General features: G+C 38.6%; 1 protein-coding gene across 1 annotated transcript; it reads right to left on the minus strand.

Annotated features, from left to right (window-relative positions):
• Positions 1 to 396: 396 nt before the first annotated feature.
• On the minus strand, positions 397 to 16,647 carry dldh (dihydrolipoamide dehydrogenase). The gene is made up of 14 exons (XM_059336129.1): positions 16,497 to 16,647; positions 12,412 to 12,487; positions 11,072 to 11,151; positions 8,069 to 8,137; positions 7,774 to 7,843; positions 6,109 to 6,209; positions 5,874 to 6,017; positions 4,443 to 4,544; positions 3,784 to 3,974; positions 3,530 to 3,700; positions 2,709 to 2,898; positions 1,728 to 1,865; positions 1,350 to 1,439; positions 397 to 643 (listed from the first exon to the last, which is right to left on the minus strand). The coding sequence occupies exons 1-14, from the start codon at positions 16,533 to 16,535 to the stop codon at positions 578 to 580; spliced, it is 1,527 nt and encodes a 508-aa protein (XP_059192112.1). The 5' UTR covers positions 16,536 to 16,647; the 3' UTR covers positions 397 to 577.
• Positions 16,648 to 21,262: the final 4,615 nt, after the last annotated feature.

The raw sequence follows: 21,262 nt of genomic DNA on the forward strand, positions 1-21,262 counted from the left end.
CTTTAACTCTTAAAAGCTGCTACAGTTTCCTGCTCTGGTTACACATTATAGTTGTGGTGTTGAAGTCTGTAAAAAACAGAGAAAAAAAACTTCCTTTACAAGAGAAAGCGCAGCCACCCAGCCATAAAATATCTATATATCTATATATAGATATATATATATATATCTATATATCTATATATAGATATATATATATATATATAAATATATATCTATATATAGATATATATAAATATATATCTATATATATATAGATATAAATATATATCTAAATATATAAATATATATTTATATCTTTATCTATATCTATATATATATATATGTTTGTAAATGAGTGAATAATATGTTCTCCTAGTATTCGTTTCGGAAAGCAAAAAGACTGATCTGCAGTGAGCATTTGTTTACCGCCCAAAGCCTCTTTTCTCGTTTTATTGAGAACATTTAAATAACATTAGGACTAAATGTGGTACAGTGTGGATGTACATGGGGGATCCCAGTGGGCTGGATGAAGGACACACACAGCTTTCTGCTTCTCTTCTTGTTATGTACACTAAAAGGTGGGACAGCAGCTGGTGGATCAGAAGTTGATGGCTTTGCCGAAGGAGGCGGCCAGGTTTGCTTCTCTGAAGGCTTCTGAAACCGTCTGCAGGAGGAAGAAAGACACAGTTTGAGTTTTAATTTAGGGCATTTCTGCTTTTCTTTTACTCATTTTCTGCAGATTGAGCCTTTACTCTCTTCACTACTACTTTTTCACCGACATTTTACTCAACCCCTGCATTTAGCATTTAAAAGCAGCATATGAACATTTAATAAATGAACTATAATATGCGTGTTAAGCATATATAAGTATATAAGTGTTAAGTATTGCATCTGTCAACAACAACTGCAGGCACTGATAAGCAGAGGCTGCTGTATAGACAGATACTGGATGCCGTAATGTGAGATTTGTTGACAAAAACTGTATATTTTATCAGTTTACAGCTATATTATACTGTGTTATAAACCATCAATTAAATGTTTATTTAATGCTAAATTCTTGCCCCCTGCTAGGCTGTAACTTCAAGCCAGATTTAAATATAGATCTCAAACAATTAGTACATTAATCGATCAACAGAAAATCAACTATTTACAATTAGAATTACTTGTTTGTCTTTTTATACAGCTAAATTATCAACTGTGAGGGTTTGCTGCTTTTCTTTGACTTATGTAACAGTAAGTTCAATACAGAAATGTGGTTTTATAGAATCTGTGACATAGTTATTCTCCTTGATTTTACTGTCATGTTATAGAAAAGCTGCAGCACTGTATGTGTATGTGTGTGTGTGTGTGTGTGTGGTGACAGGACATACAGGATGGGCGTGGCAGACTCTGGCGACGTCCTCACAGGAAGCCCCGTACTCCATGGCCAAAGCAGCTTCATTGATCATCTCTCCTGCCCCCTGCAGGGAAACACGCAAACAAACCGATATAAACAAAAACCACAGGAGAAGCATTCCAGCAATAAATGAGCCTCCTGCCCAGTCGTCACTGCACCTTTGTGGCAACCAGGAATAAAATGGGATTCATTACTTTGTTTACTTTCTTTTTTGTGATAACAATTTGGGTAACGGGAATCATTGTATTTCTCTGGTATTGATGACTAGCGTTTACTAAAATCCTTGGTATCTAACGGCTGATCCTCTGTTGGTGACTAAAATACATTCACTGTGTGTTCTTTCTCTGCTTACAGATCCGAGGATGTGAGCTCCCATCATCCTGTCCGTCTCCTTGTGGCTGAGGATCTTCACCATGCCGTCAGTGTCGTTGTTGGTCTTGGCTCGGCTGTTGGCTGCGAAGGGGAACTTGCCGACTCTGTACGGGACGCCCTGAGGAGGAGAGAGGAGTGGGACTGTGAAAACACTGCCAGACACTTTGGATATCAGTGATCCTAACAGCTTCAAAATACCCTCTTTTGATCATGCATGTTGCTTTAGCTTAGCTACAAGAATCTTGTATGTGACATTTGTTCCCTTGTCACCTCTGAATAATCATCTGTTTCATCAGGCATGCAAACATGCAAATAAAGGGATAGGGGAGGGGTTGAGGGGGTAGGTAGCACAGATTGATGTGGATTTTACTTTTTGCAACAAGTTATTTCAACTCAACTTCTGTCATTTCCCCCTTCTCAAGTAACATAATCAGACTACTGTAACATGCATCATTTTACACTTCATCAAATGTAACTCAGATCCGTTTATACCTTTGCCTAGAACACCAAGTCCTTTTTCCTAGAAGCTGTTTACTCCTGTTTTTTCCTATGCTGAGGGTTTCCCTGTACAGCAGGTTCTCTGAATAAGGCAGGTCTCAGACCTACAGTTGTAAACTTGATTTTTACTGTGGTGTGCTTTTATGAAATGATGTACTTGAATGGGTGATGTACAGTACAGTACGGTTATTGCTGTATGCTATTTTATATTTTTCCATCCTTGAAATGTTTTTTTCTTTATTGTCTCACTATTTATTCTGTTGTTTTGAGACATGTCTATGGTGAAACCAAAGAGGAATTTCCACTCAGTGGATAATAAAGTTTTAATAATCGTAACCATGTTTGACAGTCGTAGCCTTGCTGTTATTATTTTAGGCAGGCGAGGATCTGCACAGCGTTGTCTGGAGACACCTAATGCAGTTTACACATGCAGCTGTATTATTCTCATCCTCCCCACTCTCACCTCCTCTTTCAGCTGCTCCTCTGTCTTGCCAACCCAGGCCACCTCGGGGTGTGTGTAGATGACAGAAGGAACACAGTTGTAGTCGATGTGCACGGCGCCACCGGCCATGCCCTCCACACAGATGATGCCCTCGTCCTCGGCCTTATGGGCCAACATCGGCCCAGCGACCACGTCACCGATGGCATAAATACTGAGGGAGCAGAGGCAGAAGCAAAGGTTAAAGGAATGGATGCTCGGAGATGGTGAGAATGAAAAGTAAAGATGAATAAAGAAGAACATCTTAAAAAAGTGTTGACATCACTTGAAGAAGAACAGAGAAACTAGACTAACAGTAACTGCTTTTTGTTTATTCTAGTTTCATGTGCCTCTTTTTTTATTTTTATTGTTCTATCAGAATTACATCAACCATGACCAAGTTATTTTGCGATAATTATCTCTATCGCTTTGATACCCAGCCCTATATGCAGATTTGATCTTTTTCTTCATTTTTATCTCAACATTGTGTCATTTTTTTATTGCATTTGTGTTGTTATTGATTCTAAGTTTAGTTGTAATTAATCAAGTTAGTACATTTGTTTTTTAGCGGCCCACACGTAACACATAGCACGCTAATTTTTTTTCTTTAACAAATTTAAAAGGATCCTTATCTTGGCCTTTATAGCTTCATCAAGCTTAAATTAACACAAATGTTAATTGGCCTTACAGATTTGAGATTAGATTCTACTGATGTTAAAAGGAGAATTACAGCAAAAAATGTGCAGGATGAACATATTAAGAAATTCAATAAGCTGTACACAGGTTTTGTGTGGACTCGGTGGTACCTGGGGACTTTGGTCTGGAAGCGGTTGTTGATGGGGATGCGGCCTCTGTTGTCCAGCTCGATGCCGACAGAATCCAGACCCAGGTTCTCTGTGAAAGGTCGTCTGCCGATACAGACCAGCAGCACGTCACATGTCAGAGTCTCATTCTTCCCTCCGGCCGCTGCCTCCACTCTGAAACACAAACACAGCTGCAATTAACACTTAAACCTCTGATATCTAAACATGATCCGAAGAGTCAGAGCCGTTTTACTCACGCCACATCGATCTTCCCGTCGGGCCTCTTGGTGGCTCCCATGACTTTGGTGCCGAGCTTGAACTTGACGCCCTGCTTCTGCAGGATGCGCTGGAAGTTCTTGGAGATCTCCATGTCGATGCCCATGCCGCCCACGTGGCCCAGGAACTCCACCGCTGTGACTTTAGAGCCCAGACGCTGCCACACTGACCCCTGCAGGACGCGAGGACAAACACTTTTGAGAGGCCAGAAAAAGTGGATTGATAACAGTGAGTAGTCAAATTTCTATCAAATGTTGCAGATTGGCAGGAGAGTCTATCTGGAGACACCAGATAGACGTTGTTTTTGTGCACTAAACGAGATACTGAAACATTTTTTCTTCTTCTAAGACAAGCTGACATGAAAGACCAACTATAAGTTAAACTATAAGCTGATTCCAATTCCTGAAGACTTTTCTCCATTTTCTCTCGTGGGTGGCCAAAGTTGTCTGACTAGCAACCTCTCATTTTATTGTTGTTTTGTTGAGGCTATTTTTATTTGATGATTTATTTAAAGTGCTGATTTTGAGCTCCATGAAAGCTGAGCTACTTTTATGACAATTGGGTGAGTTTTAGGGTTTGATTGGGCAACTTTTTGTCAGTCAGATGTTGCAACAGCGAAGGCGAGTGAAGAGATGCTGACCAGCTCCACTCCGATGACTCCGGCTCCGATCACAATCAACTCCTCTGGAACTTTCTTCAGGGACAGAGCTCCTGTTGACGACACAACGCTTTCCTCATCAATCTGAAAAGACAAAGAAGAAATATCAAGACTTTAAACATGTTGAAACACACTTACACATTTTATTTTCACATATGTTGTTTCAGTATGTTGAGAGAAAAAGTGCTCTTTATACATTTAAGACTTTAAGACAAATGCATGTTGGTTAAACTTGTTTTTTTTTTGGGTCAAAGTTTAATAAAATGTGTCATTGTTAATGTTTAAATAATAGCAGTTAAAAAATAAGCCTCCTGACCTGTACAGTTCCTAGTGTTTATAAAGAACAATGACTAAAATTGTTAGTGTAAATTAACACAACCTTAAAATCTAAAGCAGTAATGCAAATATTAATATAAATTCAGCAGTTATATGAACCCAATAAACAATGAATATGTTTATTTTAAGAACTTTATATATAGATATTTGGCTGATAATACTTTACTTAAGTAAAGTTTTGAATGCAGGACTTTTACTTGTAATGAAGTATATTTACAGTAGTGCTGGGACTTTAACGCGTTAATTAAGATTAATTAATTACACAAAAATGAACGCGTTAAAAAAATTGACGCATTTTAATCGCAGGTATTTTTGCACCGTGGAACGTTTCTCACTGGATGAGTTTCAGGGGGAACGATTATACTGGAGCACCAACTAGCGTTCATGAGTTCAGACAACAACAAACCACAGTGAACATGAAGGAAGAAGCTGATGAGACGCTTTGGTTGGCCCCGTGGATGATGGGACATTTAGTTAAAAACCAACTAAACTAAAAACCAACGGATGGAAGCGTCGATAAGAGCATGGTTGTGTTGCTATGCAACAAGGAATTCACATAACACCGCAGCACATCCAGCCTCAAGTATCACCTCAATGCAAAACATATAGCAGCTAGCGGCTAGTGTGCTAGCTAGCGTGGATTGTGTTTTACTTCAAAAACCAAAGTATTATAGTTTACAGAAGGTCTACCTACCTATAGGCTACCTGAATTTCTGAAATGTACTATATTTCTAAATATGCTATTGCTACACTTAATGGCAAAAATTGCACTGGTCTGTTGGACTTGAACAAAAATAAACAATATTTTTGTTGCTTAAGCTTATGTATTCAGTCATTATTCAATGGTATACTAAAAATCCATGTGAAAAAAATTACTTCTCACTGTTCTAATATGTATTTTAATCGCATATTTAATATGCGATTAAAATGCGATTAATTAGATTAATTAATTACAAAGCCTCTAATTAAATAGATTAATTTTTTCAATCGAGTCCCGGCCCTAATATTTACACCATACTATTTTCATTGAATCCTTCTTCAATTTGCTAGAATATTTCTGATTTGAGGAAGCTGTACCTGGATCCCGGGGAAGGGCGTGACCTCGGAGCCTGTGGCGAGGAGGATGTTCTTGGTGTTGATGACCTGCTCGCTGCCGTCTGCTGCTACGGCCGTCACCTGGTTCTTACCGGTCACCCTCCCTAACCCGTTGACGTGAGTCACCTGAGGGGAGCGGCGATCAGTTTACATTCTTATAAAGTAACGAGTGAACAACCATTAAAGTTACAGACAGGGAGAGAGAAAGAGGCCTGACTTTGTTCTGTTTGAATAGATGTGCGATTCCTCCAGTCAGCGCTTTCACAGCTCCGCTTTTCTGAGCCATCATCTTCTCCAGGTTCAACGAGATCCCTGAAACTGAGAGACAAGCACTTCAATCAGCCACAGAAAAGGGCAGTGTTTGCAGGAATATAAGCGTATAATAATTACTGAGAAACAGAGCACCAACTACTAGAGTTGAAAATTAATCCTAAGCCCCCATTTTTGGTTTCTAGTCCTATTGAAAGATATGACTATTTGTTCTTTTGTACCGGGCATAAAGTGTGTTCCACTATTAAGTAAAAACTTCCTTGGTTATTACATAAAAAAACAAATAACAGAGTTTTGTTAAACAATAAATTATGATTATGGGACAAATCAACAATTCAAACTGGCATTTTATATGTTTTTACATTGTTCCCCCCTCTTTTTTGCATTTTATTTTCGTTATCTTACTTTTTGGTCTTTATCTCCTAGTTTTTTTTTTCTGAAAAGCACTTTGAATCCTTGTTGGTGAAAATGCAACCCAAGTAGTTCATAAAGCCAAAAGTTGGCTAAAAGTTCTTCAGCCTCTCAAATGTGGGAATTGCTGCTCTTCTTTTTCATATTAAAATTAATATTTTTAGGATTTATAATACAGATCAGACGAAAGAAGACATAAAAAATCTTAATTTCACCCATTTAAACCGGGAAAGCTTTACCGCATTTCTACCATTAAAACCGGGGGCACTGTTGCGTTATTCTACCATTAAAGCGGATACGTCGTTTTGTAGGTTTTTTTTCACCTATTTTCGATCTCTTGGCAAATTAAATGCATCAGAATACATGTGGGAGTGTCGCAATGCAAAATTGGACTTTTCCAGAACTTTGAAATCATGTCGGAAGACGACTATAGTGGAAGGAGCTCAGAAGTAAGTGACGGAAGCGATCTTGATGAAAAGAGCACCAATGATTTCCTGTCTCTTTCAACTCTCCTGTTCAATAAAAGGCGAAAAGGCCTTTTTTTCCTCTATTTGCTGAGTTTGTTGATTTTTGAAAAAAACTTTATTGAAGGTTTGGACAAATAAACTCAACTTCTCATGAAAGCCACAGGTATAAGTTCTCAGATACTTTTTAAATTTCATTTCTATCTGCTACAGAGGCTGAAAAATCTATTATTTAGTAAGCGTTGACACTTCTGTTGAATTTCCAGAAAAAGGTTCAGGTTTTAGGGGGTTACTTTAAAATCGCCCAGAGGTTTTACAGGGATTTTTTCCAGGCGTTTTAGGCCTTAATGGGTTAAAAGCTTAAAAACCAAAGCCATTTTTGGTTTGTAGACCAATTGAAAAATATGACTATTTGCTAATAAATCATTTTACATTTTCTGCACGCAATTAATGGTATTCCGCATTAAAGTATTTTATCATAAAAATGTAAAACTTCAGGATAAAAAAAAAATCAGCTTCAAATAGTTTTGTAAAACAATTGAAATTTGATTATCATCATGATGCAATTTCATGATTCAAATTGCCAATTTAATTCATTTTTTTACTCAAGTATTTTTGTTCTAGCATTTATACATTTACACGCATGTTAAATGTTCCAAACCTGTCAGCCACGTCAGAGCCTGAACTCACCTACTGAACTACAAAAAAATGATTCAAAGTTGAGTGAAGTTTCTTACTTTCGATGCCTCTGCTTTCAAAGTCCTTGCCGTGAGCCATGTGATACAAGTAGGAGTTGTTCAGCAGAGCCTGCACACACAATATATCTATTAACACAGCTGGTAGAAAGCTTGTTTTATTCTTTTATATATGTGTTTTATTGCTTATGTTCAACTAGGTTTCAATTTTCTGTAAGATCTAGACAATAAACATCCCTTAAATGGCACCAACTGCCTGCAGTTTGTAGGGTTTGTATATGTACTAGTTTATACAACGGATGAAATATTTTGATTAGGAATAAAACCAGTTTATTACCTTGGAGGGGATGCAGCCGACATTCAGACAGGTCCCGCCCAGTGTGGGATTTTTCTCAACACACACTGTCTGTCAAAGAAAGAAGGTACAGTAGATGTTTATAGTCAAATATAGAAAATACATTGTGCATTAGTTGGTTTTGGACCATTTAGGATGCAGAGAAAAACATGGCGTAGGTGAAGTGTCCAGGAAGAAATAAACAGATTATAGATGTCCTGTTGTAAAGATGAAAATTATTCTATTAAATTTAAACACAAACTACAGACTAAAACATAATCAAACTTTAGCTGCAGTTCAATGAGTGTGTGCAACATATCCTGCCATCAGTTGTGTGCAACATCATTTTTTTTTAAATTACTTTGCAATGACCATATAGGACATCAGCAACTAGAAAATTTCCTCTGGGGAAATTCTGAAAGGGCCACGGGGGCAACTGCCGGTGTGTGCACACTGATGAGATTATTCAGAGATTTCAAACTATGCCCTTTAACCTCAAAACGTGTGTGTGTGAAACGTGTATCTGGAGGAGTGTGCGCGCTTATGCGCACATTTGTGTGTGCGAAAATCGCATAAAGTTACCTGTGTGTGTGTGTGTGTGTGTGTGTGTGCGCGTGTGTTTGAAGCATGTGTATGCATGTGTGAGGAGTGTGCGCGCTTACGCGCATGTGTGTGTGTGTATCTGTAACTGTAATCACATCAAAGATCAAAGGCAATCAGAGCAGAGCAATCAACAGAATTAACCCATTAACGCCTAAAGCGCCTGGAAAACCTATGGGCGATTTTCAAATGACCCCCTAAAACCTGAAGTTTTTCTGGAAATTCAACACCTACTAAATAATAGATTTTTCAGCCTCTGTAGCAGATAAAAATGAAATTCAAAAAGTATTTGAGAGCTTATACCCGTGGCTTTCATACGAAGTTTGATTTGTCCAAACCTTCAATACATTTTTTTTTAAAAATCAACAAACTCAGCAAATGTTACATTTGACTGAATAAAAAATCCTATGCATAATACTAATACATGCCCATTAGCAAGATGCAAACATGATATGACCACTGGAAGAACAAGACATAGTTCTCATTAGCCTACTCTAATAAAAAAAATATATATAATAATAATAATAATAATGATAATAAATAATAATAATACATTTTATATATTGCACTTTTCAGGGTACTCAACGACGCATAAAGTAATATAAGACATAAACAGTCATGATTTCTTATATCATCATCACAATCAATTAGCCTATTATTATTATTATTATTAATATTAATATATTAATAATATTATTATCTCCAGATGGCCACAAATCTGTCTGTTCTTTGGTGAAAATATGTCGTCTAAAAACATATTCCTCATCCATAAATCCCGGTCGATTGGTTCCGAGGGTTCAAAGTCCGGATCAGCAATTAAATGATCGGCGCTGTTTTAATCAGATCTCTTCCGTCACTTACTGCTGAGCTCCTCCGCTACAGTCGTCCTCCACCATGATTTCAAAGTTCTGGAAAAGTCCGATGTTGCATTGCGACACTCCCGCATTCTGATCATGTTCTGATGCATTACATTGGCCAAGAGACCGAAAATAGGTGGAAAAAATACAAATACTACAAAATGACATATCCGCTGTCCCGGCCTTAATGGTAGAGTGACGCAACATCGCTCCCGACTTTAATGGTAGAAATGCGATAATGCTTTCCCGGCGTCAATGGGTTAACTGCCACCTGAATGTTTCGGAAAGTGACAGCATCCAGAGGTGGACAGACTGTAATTTCTGGCCTTGAACAGAAAGCATTTTTGGCAAAACCATAATACCTATCATTGATCCGACTTCACTTTGAGCGTCTGAGTTCTTCCTCAACGTCTACATATGTTGTTGTTTTTTTAAGAAAAATGAAAAAATAGCTTTGTTAGAGCGATCTGAAAAAAACTGTTACATCTCCTTTTCAGAAATCTTCCTGCATTTTTAATATGGGAGCCAATGAGGCTGTCGGTGCATTGGTCCTACGCCCAAACTATAACTCTGAAAGCTTTACCAGAGGATTGTGAGTGAGAAGACAAATTTTCCTACGTTTCTATGTATAAATTATTTCTGTAGAGTGGAATTTGCGGCCCGGAGCGCAGTTTTCAAATTTATTTTTTGACATTTTTTTCTCTCCCTCTACACTCTGGCAATGATGTCACACACTGTGACACGAACATTCCGTGCAATACACACCCATTATAATCTCAGAATTTCTCCAAAAATGATCATGGTCATTGAACAGGGATTGATAAAAAACTATATGACCTATTGAAACGCGGATTAATACACCTATATATAAGACTTGTGTCTACTGTTTAAAGTTTAAATGGAGTCACTAGGTGAAATTATGCCGGAGAAGTAGACATTTAAAAATCTCCAATTATTGTTCTTTTTCGCTCATTTTTTTTCGGCCATCCAAGTCATTTCAATGCAAGATTTTGGGCAGTTTTTCGCGATTTACGTCGCGAAAAATTCATATTCTGTAGAGAAAAGTAATCACACCGATCCTGATCAAACCGCACGTTTTGATATATAATTTGTCCTGCAACTCTTCAAGTTGTAGAACTAGTAGCGGGACGAAATTGCGTCCGGAAGAGGAAGAAGAAAAAATCCACAGTATTGCTGTATGGGACCAGTGCTCGTGCGATTGCCCCGTGGCCCTAATTACCAAGCAAGCTCAAGGACATTTTTCTACCACTGAAGAAGCTTCATCAAGTCTTCATTTAGAATCTAATAGAATCTATAGAATCTAATGAGACAGTATTTCATGGATCCATGTGCTAACATAAACCAAGTTTCCAAGTTTAGACAAAAAAAAAATTCCAAGCAAACAAGATGCACAAACTGATATTCTGCAACATGGAAGCTGCACAAGAACAGAATCTCTTATTCTGAATCAATCCAAGAAATCATTAACATCTTTTGCAACATTATTTCAGCATTATGCAGAGTTTACACCAAAGTAATGGAAGCTTACCTTGAAGCCAAGCTGTGCGGCTTTGATGGCGGCGACGTAGCCGCCTGGACCGGAGCCCACCACCGTGACGTCTGCATCAACTACAGACAGAGAGGCAACACAGAAACTTTTATCATGAGTTCAAAACTGTAGCTCAGGGCATACAGATAAGACACTGGCCTATTAGACGTCTGTAAAGAAACACAGAATACAGCAGTAGTAGTTTTGAAGATGTGGGCTGAAGTAGGAGTAGAAGTCTACTGCTACAAGGCTTTTATTGTGAAGGAACCACAGGAAATAGGTAATAGTGGTGAAGAGTTGAAACCTACGTTTGAAGAACTCTACATAATACATTCAAACAGGGGATTGGAATTTATTAACATTTATTATTAACTTATTTCATCTTTTGTTGCACTTATACCCCACTATTCCCCCATCACTCTACAGTAGGTTATCAATAAAAAAAATGAAAAAAAATACCTTAAAATAATTTAAAAAAAGTAACTGTCATGATATTAAATTCGCCTACACTGGCAGACAGTGGGTATTATGCACATTTTTATATCTTTACCTTGTATTACCTTTTTCTGTGGAGTTTGTTTCAAGTTATATTCAGCATTTGTTAGATTTGATTATTAGCAAAACTAAAGCTATATAAGGTGACCTGATCTGCTCCATTCCTTGGCAAGTTGTATTCACAAAACTGTCGCAAGTGTGAAAAGAAAAATCAGCAGACGAAAATATAGAAAATCTGAAAAAAAGGAAAGAAAATATTACTATATGTTAAATACTAAAAAAAAGAAGAAAGAAAGAAAGGGGCCTTCGCAAAAAATGAAGGTGGTGAAGTCAATGTGACATGTAGTTAGGTGGTCGCTTTATTCATACCATTAAACATTTTTAAAAAGTCACACTGCTATGGTTAACAGAGTGTTGATTTAACATCAACTTTTATTTTATTTAAACTATTTAAGTATCAAACTTAGACTCTAATTAATTTAGATTACAGCATTAAAACTATTATTCAATTTAGCTCTAACAGCTGTTTTTCCTTGTGTGAAGAAAGGCAAAGCCTCTGTACATGACTCACATAATCATCATTATTATCATCATCTGAAACACCTCTGAATTTTGTTTGTACTTGCATGAGGTGTAAATGTGAAAAACAAGCAATGCACATCCGGCTTAAGTTCATAAGAGAATGGAATTGACAAATAAAGAGCTTGCACACTGCAAGGCCCCAATGAGCATGTATACATTAGACATAGGTGATGTTTCGACACACAACTGCTTCATCAGACTAAAGTTCATTAGAGAACACAGCACTAATGAAGATAGATGATAAGATTTACAAGTTATCTTACTTGCTGCTTTGTCAGCGTAGGTTCTGACGGACAACGCTGTGGCGCCATGCAGCTTGCAGGGAAGTTGGTGGCTCCGCTGTGAGTCAAAACGAGAGTAAATTAGTAAGGAAAACTTTTAATAAGACAGGGTCATGAGCCAAAACTAAAGGCTCTACAAGAAACAGGTGGGCTTAAAATAAGCAGCAAGTGAAAATGTGTTTTCCCAAATAAAATTTGTCTAATTTGAAAAAAAAAAAAGTTTTTCTATCCGTGGTTTATCGTACCAAAAAAACAGTTTAAGAATAACGAACGACTTCAGAGAATGAAAGCAAGACTACAGTGTAAAAACACTGTTACAAGTTTGAAAAAATGACTTCAGGAAAAGTACAAAAGTATTGGTATCAAAAAAACCTTAAGTCCCAAAAGTAAAAAATACTAGCTATGCAGAATGGCCCATTTCAAAATTATATTTTTCTACTCTCCTGCACAATATAATGTGTTTTATGTGTTCCCTGTTGAATTAGATTCAATATTTTGTCTTCAAATAGTAATTTCCATTAAGATTTATGAAATCTTAAAAGGCTGTCTTTTTAAAATGTTTTTTGTTCTTATAAATCTCAACTTCAGCTATACTTACAGCTCACCAAACTTGAAAGGGGTTTGTCTATATATCATACATACCCAGATTTATATAACATGTTGTTCCTAAAACATGACGATTATTTTTTATGGCATTTGTATTTTCTGATTTATGAAATTACAAAAGGAGATATCACAATTTCCTTCTGTAAAAATGTTCAATCCCATACATCAACAAAGTCAAATCATTTTTAAATTTACTTTATTAAATGTTCAGATTTATGTCCTGGAAATATATGCAAATGAGTGCATATTTAATGAGTTAACGCTTCATTTAGATATCTAAACATAACATTTAAAAAATGTTATATTGCAAAAAAAAGTATTCTTAATGTAAACAACAAACTGGGGACGTTTCGTGATGATATTGATAAGTTAAAAAACAAACAAATAATTAGGGCTGCAACTAACGATTATTTTCATTATCGATTAATCTGTCGATTATTTAAACGATTAATCGATTAGTTGTTTGGTCAATGAAATGTTGAAAAATATCAATCAGTGTTTCCCAAATCACAAGATGACATCATCAAATCTCTTGTTCTGTCCACAAACCAAATAGATATTCAGTTTATTGTCATAAAAGGAACAAAGAAACCAGAAATATTCACATTGAAGAAGCTGAAATCAGAGAATTTGGACTTACTGGGCCTCATTCATGAAACGTGAGCAGAACGAATTTGTGTGTAAACCGTTCGCAGACGGAAATTTACGTGCATCTCCGCATTCATCAATATTTTAGTAGCTCCGATCTTTTCGTAGCTACTAACGAAATCTACACATGCTGCTGACCACACGTAGTGCTTGTGTAAATTTAAGAACGCATATAAATAATGCTCGTCACTGTTGGAAATTACAATTTTAATTCATAATGCGTTCTGTTATGTACACAATACGCAGATGCCTTTGAAACATGTGATATAAACATGACAAACGATTAAAAATATAACATATTTAGTTAAATTAGTTGGCAATTGGCGGGATTAAGATTCAGATTAAACTCATAATTGTGAATTATCTATAAATTGACTCAATAGATTACGCGTTATTTTCTACATGTTAAATGATGATAATAAAAATATAGGCTAATAATAAAATCACAAAAAGGATGTAAACCATTACCATATCTGGATCAATTCTAATTAAACCTCCCACAGTATAAAAGGCCCTCAGTCCTAGTTAATGGTAACCATGGCTGAACTTGCACTTCTACATGAGTTGGCGCAAGGCGCTATTTGGAGAGAGCGGTACTTCAGGGATCGGGCAGATCTGTTGGCTGAGAATGATGAATGGTTGATTAGTCGTTTCAGACTACCGAGACCAATTCTGTTGCATTTATGCAACATTATGGAGCCTAATCTGACGAGGCCAACAAAACGCAGCCATGCCATCCCTGCACAACTACAAGTGCTATCTGTGCTTGGCTTCCTAGCCACAGGGACGTTCCAGCGGGAGATAGGTGACAGGTCCGGCATTTCGCAACCATCCATGAGCCGCATCCTGCCTGCAGTTCTCAGAGGTATCATTAAATTAATGCCAGAGTATATCCAATTTCCATACGGCGCACAACGGCAGACAGAAGTAATGCAGGGGTTCAGTGCAGTTGCAAACATGCCAGGTGTTATCGGTGCCATAGACTGCACACACGTACGCATCAAGGCTCCATCCGGTGATGCATTTGCTTACATTAACCGGAAAAACTTTCATTCCGTGAATGTGCAACTGATCTGTGACGCAAAGTGTGTGTTGTTAAGCGTTGTGGCACGGTGGCCCGGTGGGACGCATGACGCATTCATCCTGCGTAATTGCGCAGTTGGCACGCGTTTGGAGGATGGAGCTGTGAGAGACGGCTGGCTCATTGGTAAGAATATAGCCTGCATAATCACATGTGTGTGTTATATATGGACTTACCCTTCTATATCCATAGGGGATAGGGGTTACCCACTGACGCCGTGGCTTATGACCCCACTGGCCAGCCCGCAGACACCACAGGAGCTGTCACACCACTACTAACAGATGAAAATAAAAATTTTTTTTGGACTCCACTTCTCCCAAAATAATTTCAATCTCCGCTTCGGAAAAATTCTTTTTTCTTTCTCGTTCTTTTTTTCTTTGTGCCATGACTGACAGGTCGACAGGATGCCTCTACACACCTCCTTATATGGTGGTCATTAGCAATTCATGGGCGGGGTTCATGCTAATTGCTGATTATCGGGAGCGCGCTGCCACCTTACGATGGATTGGCATTCATGATCATACACACGTGTTTACGATCAGATCTGAGTTTCCCGCGGCGTTCATGAATCCGGAGTAGGTTTTTAGTAGCGTAGGCTTTTATGTGCAAATCTACGCACAAATCTACTAACGTTTCATGAATGAGGCCCATTGTCTTTAAAAAACTGCTCAAACCAATTATTCGATTATCAAAATAGTTGACGATTAATTTAATAATCGATTTATCGATTAATTGTTGCAGCTCTACAAATAATCACCTGTAGTGTCATCACTATAATGTGCAGCTGGTAAACGTTAATGTTGTCTGTTTGATTTGTTTGTAGACTTCTAGATGGTTTAATCTATAATACTACTACTAATAACAACAACATATTATACTGTATTAGTTGGTATAGAATTTGTAATAAAAATCTGAATCTGAAGTGTAACTAAAGCTGTCATTTATTGAACACTGTACATATTATGAACACATTCATCCATCAGTGCTGCGTATTGAATCAGCAACCACTTTGCAGCTAGCTAGTTTATAAGTTTTCAATATGTGATCTAGAGACGACAAGAAGGAATACAGCTTCTCAAAGCAGCAGAATAATTAGGAATAGTGTTTAATTTAGGTGGAGAAAGATGTGTGCCGAAAAAGTTGCTGAGCCTCTGACATAAGCAACCCTGAGAGTTAACGTCAGGTCACCGTTGCTAACAGCATTAGCCTGCTAACATGGCAGCGGGGAGAGAGCTGTCAACAGTAGCACCACTTACTTGTGTTTGTGATTTACATTTATCAAGACAAACAAAGGTAGACACCTTTAACTTAAGCATACAAATATCACTTAACGCGCTCTCAAAACACGTATTTGTAGACGATATATGTTAGCTAACTTTGACACGGAGAACATTCACATACAAAAAATGGTAATTTATATTGAATGTGTGCCTTTTTTGGAATTCTACTCATGCCGAATTATAAACAGACCACTCTAAAATACGATGCTATATCAGAAATATGTCAAGCAACGTTATATTTGGCCAATAACAACAACAACTCTGAAACGCTCTGTTTTCGGGTAGAGTCTGGCGTGAGGCTCTCTCCATAGCTGTTAGCTCACCCACTAGCCAGGCCCGGGCCGTCTGTCTGGAAATACCAGTACTCCCAGCACCCAGCAGTCACTGGGACCAGTTAGATGTCCCTCCGGACAACACATGTAGGTTAGTGGATAAATGTTATCCCTCCTTACCGTGGCCAGAGAGCGGTATAACTGTGTCCAGCTCTGCATTTTGTCAGTGTCTCCTCACCGGATCTGTAACCTACAGCAGGCCGACCAGCCAAGGACTCCTCTCATTGCGCATGCGTAGTATCAGTCCATAAAAACACGCCTGTGAGTCGCCGAGAAATGACGTTTCATGTTGACAGCTAGAAAGGAATGGAAGGAATTCTCCAGACTTGAACTGGAAGAAAATATGGTGCCTTCCTTGTAAATATCTGATTACAAATAAGATTTTAAAAGTGTCTTTTAAAATGATTCATAGGTTAAGTATCTCTGGGTCTTGTTCACGAGTGAGGGTAGAACGGAGTGTGAGATGGACAGGCAGTTTGGTGCGGCATCAGCAGTGATGCAGGCGTTGTACCGGACCGTCGTGGTGAAGAAGGAGCTGAGCCTGAAGGCAAGCTCTCGATTTACCGGTCCATCTATGTTCCAACCCTCACCTATGGTCATGAGCTTTGGGTAGTGACCGAAAGAACGAGATCGCGGATACAATCGGCTGAAATGAGCTTCCTCCGTAGGGTGGCTGGGCTCAGCCTTCGAGATAGGGTGAGGAGCTCAGACATCCAGAGGGAGCTCGGAGTAGAGCTGCTGTTCCTTCGCTTCGAAAGGAGCCAGCTGAGGTGGTTTGGGCATCTGGTAAGGATCCTTCCGGGCGCCTCCCGTTAAAGATGTTCCGGGCACGTCCAACTGGTAGGAGGCCCCGGGGAAGACCCAGAACACGTTGGAGGGATTATATCTCTCTCCTGGCCTTGGAACGCCTTGCAGTCCCCCAGAAGGAGCTGGACGTTGTGGCTGGGGAGAGGGACGTCTGGAATGTCCTGCTGCCCCCGCAACCCGGCCCCGGATAAGCGGACGAGAATGGATGGATGGATGGATGGATTATCAACCTTATTGTTCTTCTTGCAAAATACCATACACACAAATCCAAATTCTCTAATCACAAACCATTTTTTTTTTTTTTTTGAGAAGGAGCTCAAACAGTACATCACAACAATCAGACATTCAGCAAACAAAAAAGCCATCAAAACACTGAGCTCTGCACTCTTTATAACATACTTACGAACTAATTCATCATTATTTTATATACTGTGACCCCCTGGCATTGTTTTTGTTTTGTATCAATGTTCTGTGTTTTTGCTGTTTGTAATACCTGACTTTCAATAAAGTTTTACAAAAAAAAAGAATGGAAGGAATTTGCAATAGTTAATGTGTAATATGATACCATTACACTGGGAACCTTTTAGACATGTAGTTAGGCCTGTATGGAGCTAGTCAATCGTTTTGTACTTGAAAACATAAAATCTGAAACTGAAATTTCAAATTTTGATCTTGAATTTTGAGGGAAAAAAAGAAAAGAAAAGAAAAGCTTTATGTGTTGGAAATGCTGCCATTGACACCTAGTGGACTAGAGTGGTAGTGTCTGGTTTCTCAGTCAGTGGCTGAGAGGAGTGGATGGTTAATGGACAATTTATTGCTGATGTTAATGCTAAATTAAGTTTTATTTGTTGAGGACACACCATGTTTGATGAGCAGTTTATTGTACCAATTCACTGTTCATGGTTAATGGTTAATTGTCACGATGCAGCAGGTAATTTCCAGCCTGTTTCAGACAGTTTTTATCTTCAGCTGCATACCTGACATTTTTCTGACATTATTTAGTTTCAGTAGTCAAACATACACATTTTTAACATAGTGTTTATTGTATTTAGTTGGTGGTTTAATGTCAGTGAGTTTGTGCCTCATTAACATTACATTCAAGTCACAAAGTAAGCATCTGAATTTCCCAAAAATAAACATATGATTCTTTAAAAGTAATTTAACACTTGAATTTCCAAAATCATCAAAGATTTTTTTTTTTTAAAAGGTGGTAATAAATTTCCCTTTTTTTTTTACATAAAGATAGCAAGGGCATGTATCATTAGGAAACACAATTTCTTGTTTGGTCTACAATGTTCACATTTATTTCATTACTTGCTGTAGAAATGACTGACATGTTGATCGATCACCTCTCAAATTGTTTGTGTTTAAGGCTTCTTGCGTCAATTCAATAGCTATGGGTAGGTTTTTAGTTAAATTAGAGTGTGCTTTCTATCATTTAATGTCAAAGAATTGTATTGTCCCAGAGATACTTCAGGCAAAAGCAGGAGCCTGAACGTTTAGAGACACAGGTCCAATCTGTCAATCTAATAAACATGGTGGAATGGTGATGGTGGGAATAGGTGAAAGGATATAAAGAGGCCGATAAATGGGAATGTAACTTTTTAAATCTTAAGATAAAATAAAAACAATGAAAAAGCCCAATCTAAATATAACACAGAACAAAGACTAACTGGCGTATCAAAACATCTTAAAAAGAAAAAATGAAAATCAGCATATGAAGAAAACAAAAATACACAGAATACGCTTAAAATCTAAATTTTATTTGCATAAAAAGACAAATAGTTTTCTAGAAAATCAAATGGTTGTTTCTGCTCAGTGGAAACACCTGAAACGTGCAGCATGGACACATCATCAGTGATGAACCCAGGGTCAAAGGGTGTTTCAGGTCTTTGATCATCAGACACCCTCACCTGGGCGACCCAGCCGGGTTGATCATTCCGCAGCGCGCTACACCAAAGATCCCCTCTCTTGATCCACAACCACCTTGAGGCTTTTTCTGCTGCTTCACTGATGTTCTTGGTGGCCTTTCTCTCTAGCAACCCACGAATGCAAGGAGCCTGAGTGCTCTATGCAAAGATTGGCCAGGAAACCCCCTACAGCCCACCTTGATTGGCATGCAGCGGACCCTCCAACCGTTCTCTCTGCAAGTCCCTACCAATTCCAGGTATCATGACGTCCCAAGGGACTGTCAATTCTAGGAGCACCACTTGCTTTGAGGAGTCTGACGATGGAACCACATCTGGTCTGAGCGACGTCCTTGCAGTGTGCTCCAGGAACTTGAGCTGCAGATCCACCTTAAGCTGCCAGTCGTGAGCTGCAGCTAGCAGCCCGGATGCGACCTTGCATGCTGCTTGGGGTTTCTCACCAGCCTTGTTGAAGGTGATATGCCTTTTCACTGGGAGGTGTTGTTTACTTTGTTGGATCCCTCTGCAGATGGTGTCGGCTATTGCTCTCAGCACCTGGTCATGGCGCCATGTACAGAATATCTCCCCTCTCCCAGGGCTTTTGGGCAGCAGCTCAAGATGTGTTCCAAGGAGCCTCGTGCTGAACACAGCAAGCATGCTGGTGTCTCTGCTAGTCCCCAGCTATGCAGGTTGGAAGGGCTTGGGAGGACATCGTACACTGGATCAGAAACTTGAGTCTTGCTGGTTGCGACTTCCAGATTTCTGACCAGGTGATCTTCCGTGTAGATGCATGCCCCCAGTTTGTCCAAGCTCCTTGCTGGCCACTGTTCTCTTCTTGGAACATCTCTCAGGGCTTTGTCGTAGCGGGGCCTTGTGATGCTGCCTAGTCTCGCACGGCCGGTTGCGAAAGAGCATACCAGGATGCTGTGCCTCAGCCCCTCTTCTGCATGATGGACTGCACCCTGAGCCTGCCACTTCCTTACTCTTTTAACTACAATGCGGAGGGTACATTGATGAAACTCTGTGGTGTTTTGTTTTTTAATGGTGACAAACCAAAGCATGTTTAGGCTACATAATTTATCACAAAATCATCATTAAACATAATACAACCTGCGACTGTGAAATTCTTTAACCAGAATGCTAGCCCAGGATATTAAATGTTGTTGTCTTCTGCTGTTTACCGTTGTTGTTGTTATTATTATTATTATTATTATTATTATTATTATTGGACACCGGAGCGTCAGCGTCTCCTTCACCAGCGGTTCTGACCCAATAGAAACATTTCCAATCAGCGCTGCCACACACTCCTCTGAATGGGACAGAATTATTACTAAATGTAAAGAAGTGAATAGTATCTTTCCATAATAATAATAATAATAATAATTGCATATTATAAAGGCTATTAGGCTTAATATATCAGGATGTATAAATGAAATATTCCAACCTCACCAGGAGTTTAATGCTCCACTGCTACTCTGCTGACAGCACCACTGATTTCCTTCCTTTTCACTTTTTATGCTGCCAAACAAAACCAGTTTGTTGTGTTGCAGCTGTTGGACGTCAGCGTTTCACTTTCTGACTCTGAGAAATTCCTCTTTTTTTTTTGAATAAAACTTACTTTAAAACATTGTTTACCTCCTTCAACCAAAAAGCTGTGAACACTTTTAAGTCTGTGGTCAAAATGTAAAATATTTACCGAACTTGTTTGAGTATATAACCACTTTTATTTCATAAACCTCCGTCGCTGCGTATTTCTGTAATGTGTCTATTACCTCCTGTTGTTATTTGTAACGGTGCACTTTGCTAATAAAAATGCACACCTTCTTGCCATGCGCAAGCCAATTACGAAATTTTAGGTAAGAGCGCGCGCGCGCTTCTTGCTTTTATAGATAAATGTTGCAGATCAGAGAAGTGCAGAAAGAGAGTGTCGCTGTAATCCCCAGACTTCCAGCTAGATGGCACACAAGACCTGTAACTATTTGCTCTGACGTTGAACTCAACGTTTACTGTATTTCTTGGACTTTTCTTTAAACTGCAGAGGCATGCTGGGACATTTCTGCTGTTTGATTCAAACTCTTAAAAGTAATTAAATAATACACTCTGTAGGGAAATTATACAAATCCCATAAATTCACAATGAATTCCTGCGGGATTATTTAGAAATGTGTGATTT

Source organism: Centropristis striata, chromosome 6, assembly GCF_030273125.1.
Source record: "Centropristis striata isolate RG_2023a ecotype Rhode Island chromosome 6, C.striata_1.0, whole genome shotgun sequence".
NCBI lineage: Eukaryota > Metazoa > Chordata > Actinopteri > Perciformes > Serranidae > Centropristis > Centropristis striata.